At 62.3% G+C, this 12,919-nt stretch overlaps 1 protein-coding gene across 3 annotated transcripts in view; it reads left to right on the top strand.

The window, feature by feature from the left end:
* Positions 1-9,404: 9,404 nt before the first annotated feature.
* Positions 9,405-12,919, top strand: part of CLIP3 (CAP-Gly domain containing linker protein 3) — a 30,697-nt gene continuing 27,182 nt past the window's right edge. For 2 of the 3 annotated variants that reach the window (XM_075915301.1, XM_075915305.1), the window contains exons 1-2: positions 9,405-9,537; positions 12,665-12,819. In XM_075915301.1, coding sequence (XP_075771416.1) covers positions 12,684-12,819 — 136 coding nt within the window. In that variant the 5' untranslated portion in view covers positions 9,405-9,537; positions 12,665-12,683. Of the gene's footprint in view, positions 9,542-12,664; positions 12,820-12,919 lie in introns of all 3 variants that reach the window. The other variant, XM_075915304.1, reaches the window with a different exon arrangement.

Here is a 12,919-nt window from a genome sequence, read left to right as displayed (position 1 = left end):
ATTTCTCCTCTGCTGGCCCCCCACAGCTGTCAGCCGGGTTCTCCCCCTTTTCTCCCTGGCTGGGCGCACTCGATGGCAGCAGCTCAGTGAAGGGTCTGGTTTTGTTCTTCCCTCCATTTAGCAGCGGGATGGGAATCAATGGTTGCTCCAGCATCAGGGCACTTTCTCTGCCCAGTCACTAAACCCGCAGGCAGGTCACCCCCTTCAGTCCTCGCTTCCGGGCACGACTTGTCTCACGCTGAAAGTCCAACGAGGCCTTTGCATGGGCAGACGTCCTGCTGCTCTGGGTAGGACTTTTGCTCAGACTGTGGCCTCTTCTTGGGCTGGGGACCTTCTCAAGTTCACCTCTAGGCTTCCCTGGCTGCTCTCAACTTCCCACCTCAGTAAAGGCTCCAGTCCTAATGCTCCTGGAGGCAGGGTCTTTCTCCCCTGGGCTCTAGAGGAGCTGGGGACATGCAGGATGCACCGGCTGGAATTGGAGTTGGCTGGTGAGAGTGGTGCTGGCATTCCCCATCCCAGGCTGAGCGGCACAGTGGGGCTGAAGAAACCCCCCAGCTGATGGAGGGGGCGGGAGAGTCAGGTCTCCAGGAGCTGGAGGGTTGGTTTGTTGGGCTGCAGAGGGCAGATGCCAAGGGAGTGATGATCTTCAGCCTGAGAGGCTGGAGCCTCCTGCCAGAAACGCTCCAGGCTGGAGGCCTCTTCCTAGGGAAATACGCGGGGGGGGGGGGGGGGGGGGAGCACTGAGGAGATCTCAGGGGCAGGGGCAGCTCTCGGCCAGGCTATGAATCAGGGATCCCATTTCTCCCCCACATGTTGGCCCATTCCAAAGGGACTGGAGTAACCCTCCCTGAGGCCCAGGTGCATGGCCCAGGGTCTCCCCGCTCCTTCTCCACCCCTTCCCCAAGCTCTGCCCCTTGTCCACCTCATCTCCACTCCCTCCCCCCTCCCCCAAGCAAAACATAGCCCTGGGGAGGGAACACAGGGGCCTGGCGTGGCCGCTGCAGGTCTCACGCTCCCCCACTCACCACGTGGGCAGTGGGAGCCAGAGCAGCCTGCTCCACCCTCCCAGCCCCACTTCTGCTCCACCCCCGTGTCCCAAGGAGCAGGCTCTGTGAGACCCAGCCCCGCAGGGTGTGAAAGGACGTGATGGCTTGTCCTCTGCTCCCTGAGGGGGCTCAGTGGCCAGCTGCACCTGTCTGGGAAGCTGACAAGCCCCAGGACCCGGCCGACAGCTGGGGGAGAGGGGGAGGCTCCTCTTAGCACCCACCAAGACCCTGTGGAAGGGCCCAGGGGAGCACAATGCGCAGGAGGGGAAGCTAGAGGGCAGGCAGGGCCCCTGCCCTAGATGAAGGGACTTGGGGGCAGAGGGACGGAGCCTGCTCCTCAGAGGGGGAGGAGAGTTTCTGCCAGGGGCTCCTTTTCCCCTGCTCGCTCCCCACGGCCAGGCACCTGGAGGTGGGGCAGGAGCTGCTGGCTCCTCACAGGCTCAGCCCCTGCAGGGCCTGGGGCAGCTGTTGCAGGATGGCATGAAGCTGGTGTATAAGCTCGGTTGTCACGTCGTTCTGCTGTCAGAACGAGACCCTGTCAGAGACTCCGTCGCCCCCAGGCCTGTGGGGCATCGGGCCCTACAGCATAGCCACCCGGATTCACCCTCCCCACTCCCGGCTTGGGGGCTCCCGTGTCAGCCCCTCCCTGTAGGATGAGCTCCCCCCCCCCACCCTGCCAGCTCTGTCCCCTCCAACCCCCCAGGACACAGCTTGTGCGCAGAGCCTCTCCCCTGCACTCCCAGGGGCTCTAGCAGGGGCAGGAGGAAAGCTGGGTGGGGACAGCTCCGGGGAAGGGGGAGGGTTGGACGCCCCTGCAAGGATGGGAAGGAGGCCCCAGCCCTGCCCCGCTCTCCTGCGTCTGCTCTGGCTGCTCACCACATAGCCCAGGAGCTGCAGGGCCTGCCCCAGCAGAGCGTAAGCCGGGACCTGGCTGGTGGGTGGAGAGCAGCGCTGTCCGCAGGAAGAAATCTCTCTGCTGCTCTGAGAAGAGCTTCCCAAAGACCTGAAACCAAGGGAACACGAGGCTTTAGCCGACAGCCCAGAGCCCAGCTCCAACTCCTGGGGCTAGAACAGCACCGTCCGCCAGTGCCCCGGCAGAGCCGAGAGCGCCACCTCCTGGGGCTAGAACAGCACCGTCCGCCAGTGCCCCGGCAGAGCCGAGAGCGCCACCTCCTGGGGCTAGAACAGCACCGTCCGCCAGTGCCCCGGCAGAGCCGAGAGCGCCAACTCCTGGGGCTAGAACAGCACCGTCCGCCAGTGCCCCGGCAGAGCCGAGAGCGCCAACTCCTGGGGCTAGAACAGCACCGTCCGCCAGTGCCCCGGCAGAGCCGAGAGCGCCACCTCCTGGGGCTAGAACAGCACCGTCCGCCAGTGCCCCGGCAGAGCCGAGAGCGCCACCTCCTGGGGCTAGAACAGCACCGTCCGCCAGTGCCCCGGCAGAGCCGAGAGCGCCACCTCCTGGGGCTAGAACAGCACCGTCCGCCAGTGCCCCGGCAGAGCCGAGAGCGCCAACTCCTGGGGCTAGAACAGCACCGTCCGCCAGTGCCCCGGCAGAGCCGAGAGCGCCAACTCCTGGGGCTAGAACAGCACCGTCCACCAGTGCCCCGGCAGAGCCGAGAGCGCCACCTCCTGGGGCTAGAACAGCACCGTCCGCCAGTGCCCCGGCAGAGCCGAGAACGCCACCTCCTGGGGCTAGAACAGCACCGTCCGCCAGTGCCCCGGCAGAGCCGAGAGCGCCACCTCCTGGGGCTAGAACAGCACCGTCCGCCAGTGCCCCGGCAGAGCCGAGAGCGCCACCTCCTGGGGCTAGAACAGCACCGTCCGCCAGTGCCCCGGCAGAGCCGAGAGCGCCAACTCCTGGGGCTAGAACAGCACCGTCCGCCAGTGCCCCGGCAGAGCCGAGAGCGCCAACTCCTGGGGCTAGAACAGCACCGTCCGCCAGTGCCCCGGCAGAGCCGAGAGCGCCACCTCCTGGGGCTAGAACAGCACCGTCCGCCAGTGCCCCGGCAGAGCCGAGAGCGCCAACTCCTGGGGCTAGAACAGCACCGTCCGCCAGTGCCCCGGCAGAGCCGAGAGCGCCAACTCCTGGGGCTAGAACAGCACCGTCTGCCAGTGCCCCGGCAGGGGCCGAGAGCGCCAACTCCTGGGGCTAGAACAGCACCGTCCGCCAGTGCCCCGGCAGAGCCGAGAGCGCCAACTCCTGGGGCTAGAACAGCACCGTCCGCCAGTGCCCCGGCAGAGCCGAGAGCGCCAACTCCTGGGGCTAGAACAGCACCGTCCGCCAGTGCCCCGGCAGAGCCGAGAGCGCCAACTCCTGTGGATAGAACAGCACCGTCCACCAGTGCCCCGGCAGAGCCGAGAGCGCCACCTCCTGGGGCTAGAACAGCACCGTCCGCCAGTGCCCCGGCAGAGCCGAGAGCGCCAACTCCTGGGGCTAGAACAGCACCGTCCGCCAGTGCCCCGGCAGAGCCGAGAGCGCCAACTCCTGGGGATAGAACAGCACCGTCCGCCAGTGCCCCGGCAGGGGCCGAGAGCTCCTGCAGCCAAGGCTGCTCTTCCCCAGGAGGCTTTCAGGGTGGCCTGGCACAGGGAAGCCCCTTATTCCAAGCTCACAGGCATGTGGGGACCCTGAGCCTCTGGTGGCTCTCACTGGTGGGAGGGGCTGTGGTGGGCTGGCAGTGGATCTCCGTGCATGGCAGCAGCTCACGGAGACAACAAGGGGCCCTGTCCTGCTCCCAGCAGAGAGATCTGCCCCTCGGTGGCTAGAGGCATGTGGGGTTTGGAGCCCTGCTCCCTCAGCACTGTGACGTCTCCAGCAGCCGGATCTGGCATCTGCAGCTCATCGGTTCCTTCCCGGGGAATCCGAAGTGCAGGGAGACAAAGACCAGGAGACTCAGTCACCCCCCAGAGACGAACCCAGGAAACTTCGCTTCTGCTGGAGCCATTCAGCGTGTGGGAGGGGGACAAGCTGACAGCCTCTCTGACGTGGGGTCTGCAGAGCAACGCTCTGGGGTTGCACTTGTCCATCCAGAAGCTGCTCCACCACCTGCTCTGTGGCGCTGTGGGGATCCCCCATTTCCCCTGGACTCCAGCCCTGGGTGCTGGCGTGTTCCTGGATGGCGATGTTCTCACCACAGTCGTGCAAAGCAGGGGTCGGTGATTTTCTTCTTGTGCCACAAACAGACGCAATGTGGGTCAGCGCAAGGTGTTTCTTTGGCAGCACGGCTGAAAGCTGGCACCCAGCCACTCTCTGGCCGGCCCTGGAGACAGGAGTTGGGCGCATGTGGCCCATCTTGGATTGGAGTCGCTGGGTCCCTTATGCAGTTCCCAGCTTGGGTGCACAGGGAGCAGGGAACCAGCCAGGCTGGCAAGCAGTTCGGTTACCCTGTGCTCTGCTCCCAGGCCCTCGGTCCCAGCCAGGGAAACAAGGAGCAGAGAGACGCCCAGAGCCCTTGGCCTGCATTAGCCCCCACTGACCCAGTGTGACATGATTGGAGGTTTTTGTTGCAGTACGTTTGCCCCAATGTTGTACAGTGTGGGCCAAGTGAGGTGTCTAGTGAAAGCTGGCGCCTTGCTGAGTCTCGGTGCGCTGCTCATAGGCCTGTGGTGTTTTTGTGTGAGGTGATGAGTGTCGTCTCTGTACTTGTATTGCAAATGTTTGCTTCTGGGAGACATCAACAGGCCTCGCCCACCAACTGTGGAAGGGCGGATAGTCCAGTGACTCGCAGCCCTTGACTGATCATCAGTCTTGGATGGTGCAACCCACATCTAAGGGATGTTGCTGCAAACTTGCAGACCAGCTGGTGGGCAGCGGCTGATGCCCAAAAAGGACATAGACAGGTGAGTTGCTCGTGTGACAAACTCCGGTTTGGGAGGTGCGTTCACACAGAGCAATGAGACTCCCTCCACATGGGCAAGGAGATGAAAAGGGCCCTGGGGATTCTGCTAAGAGCCTGCACCAGGCACAGTGTTACTGGCGTAGTAACTTGTTCCTGTCACAATCCTGCCTGTTCGAATGGCGCAGAGCAAATGAACCAGCTTGGGAACAAGACCGAGTCCTGCCTGGATTCAGCAGGGCTGAGATGTATTGTTGGATCCAAGCGAGGTTCTGACTGCTGCCCACGGAGGTCAGTGCTTGGTTGTCAGACCAGCTGTTCTCCCTCAGGGGTCCAGGGCAGTGTCCCCTGGGAGCTGAGCTCTTGGGCAGCTGCCCAGGAGACCTTCAAATTCTGCCCAGCTGATTAGTAGAGCACCCACAGCCGGCAGTATGTGTTTCCACTGGTGGTGTACATCTCATGCCTTGGTGAATGGAACAAAATTTATTCCACACATGGATAGGGACAATTAGAGGGAGCACTGGCCTGTGGAGCCATGTGAGCAGGGTTCAGCAGGTCCATGGAAATAAACTGCAGAGCAGGGCTGGCACGAGAGGCACCAAGGCTCAGCCAAAGCCGAGCAGCTTAGCTTTGTGGGGCCCTGTGGCCTGGGCGGATGCCCGGCTTGTTATCCCGAAGCCCACCCCTGGTTTTTAATCTGCTGCCATGGGAGATGCAGAAGCAGGGCTGCTGTGGAGCCGGGCTGGGGAATTTGTATGGCTTATTGGGGGCGTCTCAGAAAGAAACAGGCTGAGAGCTCCGGTATGAGACAAAGCGTCTTGTGCAGCTTTATTCCATGGGGCAGGCGATAGGAGGCCTGAGCCTGAGACAATCATGTATCAAAGGAGATATGCGAATGGGGCAAATGAAATCCACAGCCTGCCTGTCAGCCTTGCAGGAGCCGCAAGTACAAACAAGATTCTCTTGCAACTGAGGAGCGTGTCCTGAGATGAAAAAGGGCTGGGTGCTGAACCTAAAATGTCTTCCACAGGCTCACTAAATACCTTTAAAAATTCCTAGCAAATTTAGGAACCAGCACCCAAGAGAAGTGATGGAGAGGGGCTCTGTTTGAAATGTGCTCTGGCTGACAGACAGCAATAGGCCTCAACCACCCATTGTGCGGAGTGGTTATTCAGTAATGAACTGGGCTCCTTAGCGATGCGGCATGGACAAAGGCTTTCAAGGTTGCCAATCAACAGCTGAGGAAGGCGGCTGGGGACCTGCAGACCAGCAAGTACCCCACGGTTGCCTGCCTGAAGGACGTGGGCAGGTCACTCAATCATGCGATCAGCTCCAGTTTGGGCGGTTCCAGGAGAACAACGGATTTCCCGCCGTATGGGCAGCCTCGCGGCATCACTCGGGGCTGTGGGAAATCGGTGCGGGCGGCCACAGTCCGGTCAGCGGGACCCCAGCACAGACATGGCGGCCAGCAGAATTCTACCTCGCATCTCTTGCAGAGGAGGATTAACCATGTCAATAGAAAATCCCCTTCTGTCGGTGCGGATGGCAGGCGTACAGTGCCAACCCGCTGCCTCACCAGTGTCAGGCTCTCTGCAAACTCAGGCAGAGCCTGCATCCGGCACATTCTGATTTGCAAGGGAAACAGCCGAAGCTTTATATATTTCCTTTCCTTGATGCAAAAGTTGAGGCCCTGGGGAATGCTTGGGTGGTCTGGAGACACCTCTGCTCCCACTAGTTCTTCAGGGGCACCCCCCATTCTTTGTGAAGCCAGGTGCTCACGGGAATGCAGCCCTAGCTGGTGTGGTGCTGCTGGGTGCTTTCTAGCACACAGCGGCAGGGTGCAGCATTGGCCTGCTGCAGCGTTTGCTCCCGCACGAGCTGCGTATGTGCAAATTGATTCTCTCCGGGCCGAGCAGCTGCGTGGAAAAGCTCTCTCGCCTCCCGAACGAGCGGATGCTTGACTAGCATCCACTGTACTTGCTCTAAACATAAATCTCCCAGGGGCATTGCAGCCTCCATTTTGTCCAGTGTGTGTGGCAGGAGAGCCGCTGATGGGGGAGGGGGGGAGACGGAGTTTTATAGCTGCTCTTAAGGTGATTTGTAGTAATGGACGGGCTCCATGCCAGCTCCCTCAGCTGATTTACCGGCAAAATTTCTCACGCTTGAGACAAAGGATCACACACACTCTGCGGAAGTGGGCCTTCTCCGCTGGAAAGCTTTTCTCTAGAGCTGGGAGGGACTTTACTACCCGCTCTCCATCCTAACCTCTGAGCTCCTCGCCTGATTTGGCTTCTGCCTTTATCAAGGTGGGGGTGTCCAATATTGAAGGGGAAAGAGGTCATGCTTGAGCAATGACTTGTAAACCCCCCGCAAGTCTGCCCACCATGAGGAGTGGGGGAGTAGTTGCCATTTTGACGGTGTACGTTCATCATTAGGCTCCAGAGTTATCATTCTTTGCCGGCTGCCTTCCCAAACAGAGGACGCTGCTGTAGATGGGGATGCTGTACAAAGGGCCCGGGTTGGGCAGCACTTGGAAGGGATACATAGCTTGAAACGGTTACGAGCTATAAAGGCTTTGAGTGGCAGGCAATGCCCATGGGTGGGAAGGAAGTCCACAGAATCATGGGGTGTTTGGATTGAGGGTGGGTCTCCCATCTCGGTTCTGTTCATCCCGGCCAGGATTCGTCATTAGGGTTCCGATCTGCAGCTCAGAGGAGGATGCTCCTTAATCACTGGGGGAGGTGGGCAGTAGCCCAGGGGTGCCTAAAACCCTTGGGCACAAGAGGGGCTTAAGCACTGAACTCCAGTCTCCGGATCTTGCCCCGGACAGTGGAGCATGGCTGTGCACTGTGAACACACCACAAGCCCCACCCCAGAGGCAGCTGCATTTCCATGGGCAGGGTGTGCAGCCACAGTCCCTATGCACTTTGGGGTCCCATTTTTGGGGAGAGGCATCTAAGTCACCCCCCCAAGACTGTGCCCACTCTTCCTTCCAGTGCCTCTCTACCTATGCAGCCCTCCACTTCTCTATATCTCTGCTCACCCTGTTTTATTCCCATATCCCCTGTTCCTCTCCGGCAACCCCCGTCCCCCGGCTCCTACACCCCATCCTAGGGCCACCTGCACCTCCATCCTCTTCTGCTGGGCACACCCTGCCTCCTTGCACTCCTCTCTAATCACCATAGATCGCCTGCTCTGCCCTGTACAACCCGCAGACCCCTTCTCCTACTCCACCCCATAGCCTGTTCTCCCCCCTTCTCCTCTGTGCCCCATAGCACCTGTTCACTCACACAGCCCCCACCCCCTGTTCTTCTCCTGTGACCTCACACACCCAGAGCCTCCTCCGACCCCATCCCCCTTGTTCTCCCCCTAGAGTCCCCATAGGCAGTAACCCCCATCCCAAACCAAGTCTCCTGCCCCTCGCTGTTCTCTCAGCTTACTCCACAGCCTCCTGCTCCCCTATAGCTCCTATAGCCCCGCTCGCCTCTCAACCCCACCCCCCTTCTCTAGTCCCACAGCCCCCTGCTCCCCTATAGCTCCTATAGCCCCGCTCGCCTCTCAACCCCACCCCCCTTCTCTAGTCCCACAGCCCCCTGCTCCCCTATAGCTCCTATAGCCCCGCTCGCCTCTCAACCCCACCCCCCTTCTCTAGTCCCACAGCCCCCTGCTCCCCTATAGCTACTATAGCCCCGCTCGCCTCTCAACCCCACCCCCCTCTCTAGTCCCACAGCCCCCTGCTCCCCTATAGCTACTATAGCCCCGCTCGCCTCTCAACCCCACCCCCCTCTCTAGTCCCACAGCCCCCTGCTCCCCTATAGCTCCTATAGCCCCGCTCGCCTCTCAACCCCACCCCCTTCTCTAGTCCCACAGCCCCCTGCTCCCCTATAGCTCCTATAGCCCCGCTCGCCTCTCAACCCCACCCCTCTTCTCTAGTCCCACAGCCCCCTGCTCCCCTATAGCTACTATAGCCCCGCTCGCCTCTCAACCCCACCCCCCTCTCTAGTCCCACAGCCCCCTGCTCCCCTATAGCTCCTATAGCCCCGCTCGCCTCTCAACCCCACCCCCTTCTCTAGTCCCACAGCCCCCTGCTCCCCTATAGCTCCTATAGCCCCGCTCGCCTCTCAACCCCACCCCTCTTCTCTAGTCCCACAGCCCCCTGCTCCCCTATAGCTCCTATAGCCCCGCTCGCCTCTCAACCCCACCCCCCTTCTCTAGTCCCACAGCCCCCTGCTCCCCTATAGCTCCTATAGCCCCGCTCGCCTCTCAACCCCACCCCCTTCTCTAGTCCCACAGCCCCCTGCTCCCCTATAGCTCCTATAGCCCCGCTCGCCTCTCAACCCCACCCCCTTCTCTAGTCCCACAGCCCCCTGCTCCCCTATAGCTCCTATAGCCCCGCTCGCCTCTCAACCCCACCCCCCTCTCTAGTCCCACAGCCCCCTGCTCCCCTATAGCTCCTATAGCCCCGCACCCCTCTCAACCCCACAGCCCCAGCTCCCCTATGGCTCGGCTCCCCCGGGCCGGCAGCCCACCCCCCGAGGAGGCGGGGATGCGCCGCTGATGCTGGTGCTGATGCTGCGGCGGCGCATGGGCTCTGAGCGGCTCCGGACCCAGCGCCAGCCCCGCGCCCGGGCCCCGAGCAGACGGAGCGACCCGCGGTAGGTGCGGCCGGGCGGCCCCTTCGGCCCCGATACCTCCGCCCCGGGGGAGGGCAGGGGTGGGGGGCGGGTGTTTATCGGGGCCCGGCCGAGATCAGCGCCCCCCCGCCGGGGGGAGATCAGATCCCGCCCCTTCTCCATCGCCCCCAGCCCCCCCCCCCCGGTAGCCCATCGCCCCCCCCATCGTCCCTCCATCGTCCCCAGCCCCTCCGGTAGCCCATCGCCCCCCCCATCGTCCCTCCATCGTCCCCAGCCCCCCCGGTAGCCCATCGCCCCCCCCATCGTCCCTCCATCGTCCCCAGCCCCCCCGGTAGCCCATCGCCCCCCCCATCATCCCTCCATCGTCCCCAGCCCCCCCCGGTAGCCCATCGCCCCCCCCATCGTCCCTCCATCATCCCCAGCCCCTCCGGTAGCCCATCGCCCCCCCCCATCGTCCCTCCATCGTCCCCAGCCCCCCCGGTAGCCCATCGCCCCCCCCATCGCCCCTCCATCGTCCCCAGCCCCCCCCCGGTAGCCCATCGCCCCCCCATCGTCCCTCCATCGTGCCCAGCCCCCCGGTAGCCCATCGCCCCCCCATCGTCCCTCCATCGTCCCCAGCCCCCCGGTAGCCCATCGCCCCCCCCATTGTCCCTCCATCGTCCCCAGCCCCCCGGTAGCCCATCGCCCCCCCCCATCGCCTCCCCATCACCCCTCCATCATTCCCAGCCCCCCGGTAGCCCATCGCCCCCCCATCATTCCTCCATCGTCCCCAGCCCCCCGGTAGCCCATCGCCCCCCCCCATCGTCCCCAGCCCCCCAGTAGCCCATCGCCCCCCCATCGTCCCTCCATCGTCCCTAGCTCCCCTTCTGTCCACATTGCCCCCAGCCCCCCGGTAGCCCGTCGCCCACCCCATCGTCCCCCCCCCGTACGCTATCGCCCCGCTCCTTCCCCATCCATGGCTATCCCCTAATACCCCACCTCCCATTGCCCCTAAATAACCCACATCACCCTCTCTTCCTCCCCTTCCATCACCCCACCAACCTGCCTGTTCCCCATCCCCCACCCTGCCCCCTTCCTTTCTCTGTCCACCACCATCATCCCCAATCTCCCTGTATCCCACCCCTCCTCTCCTCCCATCTCCCCTCTCCCACAGATCACCTCCCTGTACCTCTCCCTTCCCCTCACCCCATTGTCTCCAACCCACCTGCCTGTTCCCATTACCCCACAGCCTCTTCCCCATCCACAGGTCACCCCTGTACCCCACTTCCCCTCAGCCCCCAGACAACCCTCCTGTACCCCATCCCCCACCCTCCCCATCCCCCAACCAACCCACCTGTACCTTGTCCCCCCATTCTTTGCCTGTCTACCACTCCCCATCCACAGATCCCCCATCCCCAGTACCCTACCTCCCATCACCCCCACATGTACCCATCCCCCATCCTCCTCTCCCTTCCTTCCCCTGTCCACCCCATCACCCCCTGTACTCCAGTCACCCATCACCCCACATGTGCCCCACTCCCATACTGCCCTAACCATGCCCCTCTTTACCCCAGACATTGTCCCATCTCCCCGCAATGGCCATATTCCCCCAGTGCCCCTCCACCCCCCAGCTACCCCGTCACCCCACCTGTCCCCATCACCCTTTCCCATATGTGCCCCAGTGCCCCCACCCCTCCATCCCCCCAACTACGCCATCCCCCACCTGTCCCCCATCACCCCTTCCCATCTGTGTCCCAGTGCCCCACCCCTCCATCCCCCCCAACTATCCCATCCCCCCACCTGTCCCCATCACCCCTTCCCATCTGTGTCCCAGTACCCCTACCCCTCCATCCCCCAACTACCCCATCCCCTACCTGTCCCCCATCACCCCTTCCCATCTGTGCCCCAGTGCCCCCACCCCTCCATCCCCCAACTACCCCGTCACCCCACCTGTCCCCTATTTCCCCTTCCCATCTGTGCCCCAGTGCCCCCACCCCTCCATCCCCCCAACTATCCCATCACCCCTTCCCATCTGTGTCCCAGTACCCCTACCCCTCCATCCCCCAACTACCCCATCCCCCACCTGTCCCCCATCACCCCTTCCCATCTGTGCCCCAGTGCCCCACCCCTCCATCCCCCCAACTACCCCATCATCCCCACACCCCCTCTTTTGAGACCAACTCCCCTGCTTTCCCTTTCCCATTGTACACAAGGGCAGGGGAAGCCCCATCCGTAGTGGGGCAGAACTTCTGGGCCGTAGGACAGGCCTGGCTCATCTTTCCCATAGACACCTGTGGGGGTGGGGGCTTTCCTATGCAAGAGCAGGAGCCAGCAGTGTGTGATCTGGTGAGCAGGGTGGGGAGAGTGAGTTAGAGCCTCTGTCACCAGCTCTGGGAGGGCAGTGGGGTCTAGTGGTTAGTGTCAGGACGCCAGAGCTCTGTCACCAGCTCTGGGAGGGCAGTGGGGTCTAGTGGTTAGTGTCAGGACGCTAGAGCTCTGTCACCAGCTCTGGGAGGGCAGTGGGGTCTAGTGGTTAGTGTCAGGACGCTAGAGCTCTGTCACCAGCTCTGGGAGGGCAGTGGGGTCTAGTGGTTAGAGCAGGAAGGACTGGGAATCAGGACTCTTGGGTGCTATTCCTAATGCTGAAAGGGGAATGAAGTCTAGTGGTTACTGCAGGGGAGATTTGACTTTGGGGTTCGATTCCCAGCTCTGAGAGAGGGGGCGGTCTGTCTGTTGGGATTGCTGGGAGACACAGCCAGCTGATAACTCAAGGCCCTCTCTGTGTGGAAGGGGGGGGCAGTGAACCCCAGACTGAGTGAGTCCAGGGGAGAACTGATGAAAAGGCAGCAACAGGAGTGGGATCTAGTGTTTAGAGCAGGGGACTGGAATTTGACACTGGATTTCAGTTCCTGGTTCTGCCTTGTCTTGTGATGCGGTGAGGAAATCCCGTCACCGGTCTGTGCCTCAGTTTCCCCTGACTGTTTTCGTAGTGTGTGGGGTCAGTATGGGAGGGGGGCTATGGGGCTTAACATGAATGTGAGCACGTGGGACGGAGGGTGCCGCGGAGATGCCAGGGGGGCAGTGAGCTGATCCTTGGGCGGGGGCAGGGCTTGGTGGGTTCTCCTGATGGCCCCAAGGACTGGACATTTCTCTTTCCCCTCTCCCACAGCCAGGAGTAACAACCAGCCATGACCAAAGACGACTCAGCCGAGCTTCCCTCTGAGGGGGCGCGCCAGCCGCTGGAATTCCAGAGCCCTGTGCTGGAACGGAGAAAGAAACCCATCGTCCACCCCTCCGCCCCAGCACCCTTGCCCAAGGATTATGGTGAGATCTCCCCGCCACCTACTCTCACTCCCTTCCCATTCCCCATTTCTGCCCTGGCTTGGGTCCCAGGGACCCCCTCGCCTGAGATAGCTGTGGGGGT

Source organism: Pelodiscus sinensis, unplaced genomic scaffold, assembly GCF_049634645.1.
Source record: "Pelodiscus sinensis isolate JC-2024 unplaced genomic scaffold, ASM4963464v1 ctg34, whole genome shotgun sequence".
Classification (NCBI taxonomy): domain Eukaryota; kingdom Metazoa; phylum Chordata; order Testudines; family Trionychidae; genus Pelodiscus; species Pelodiscus sinensis.
This window is presented reverse-complemented; position numbering and strand designations above follow the sequence as displayed.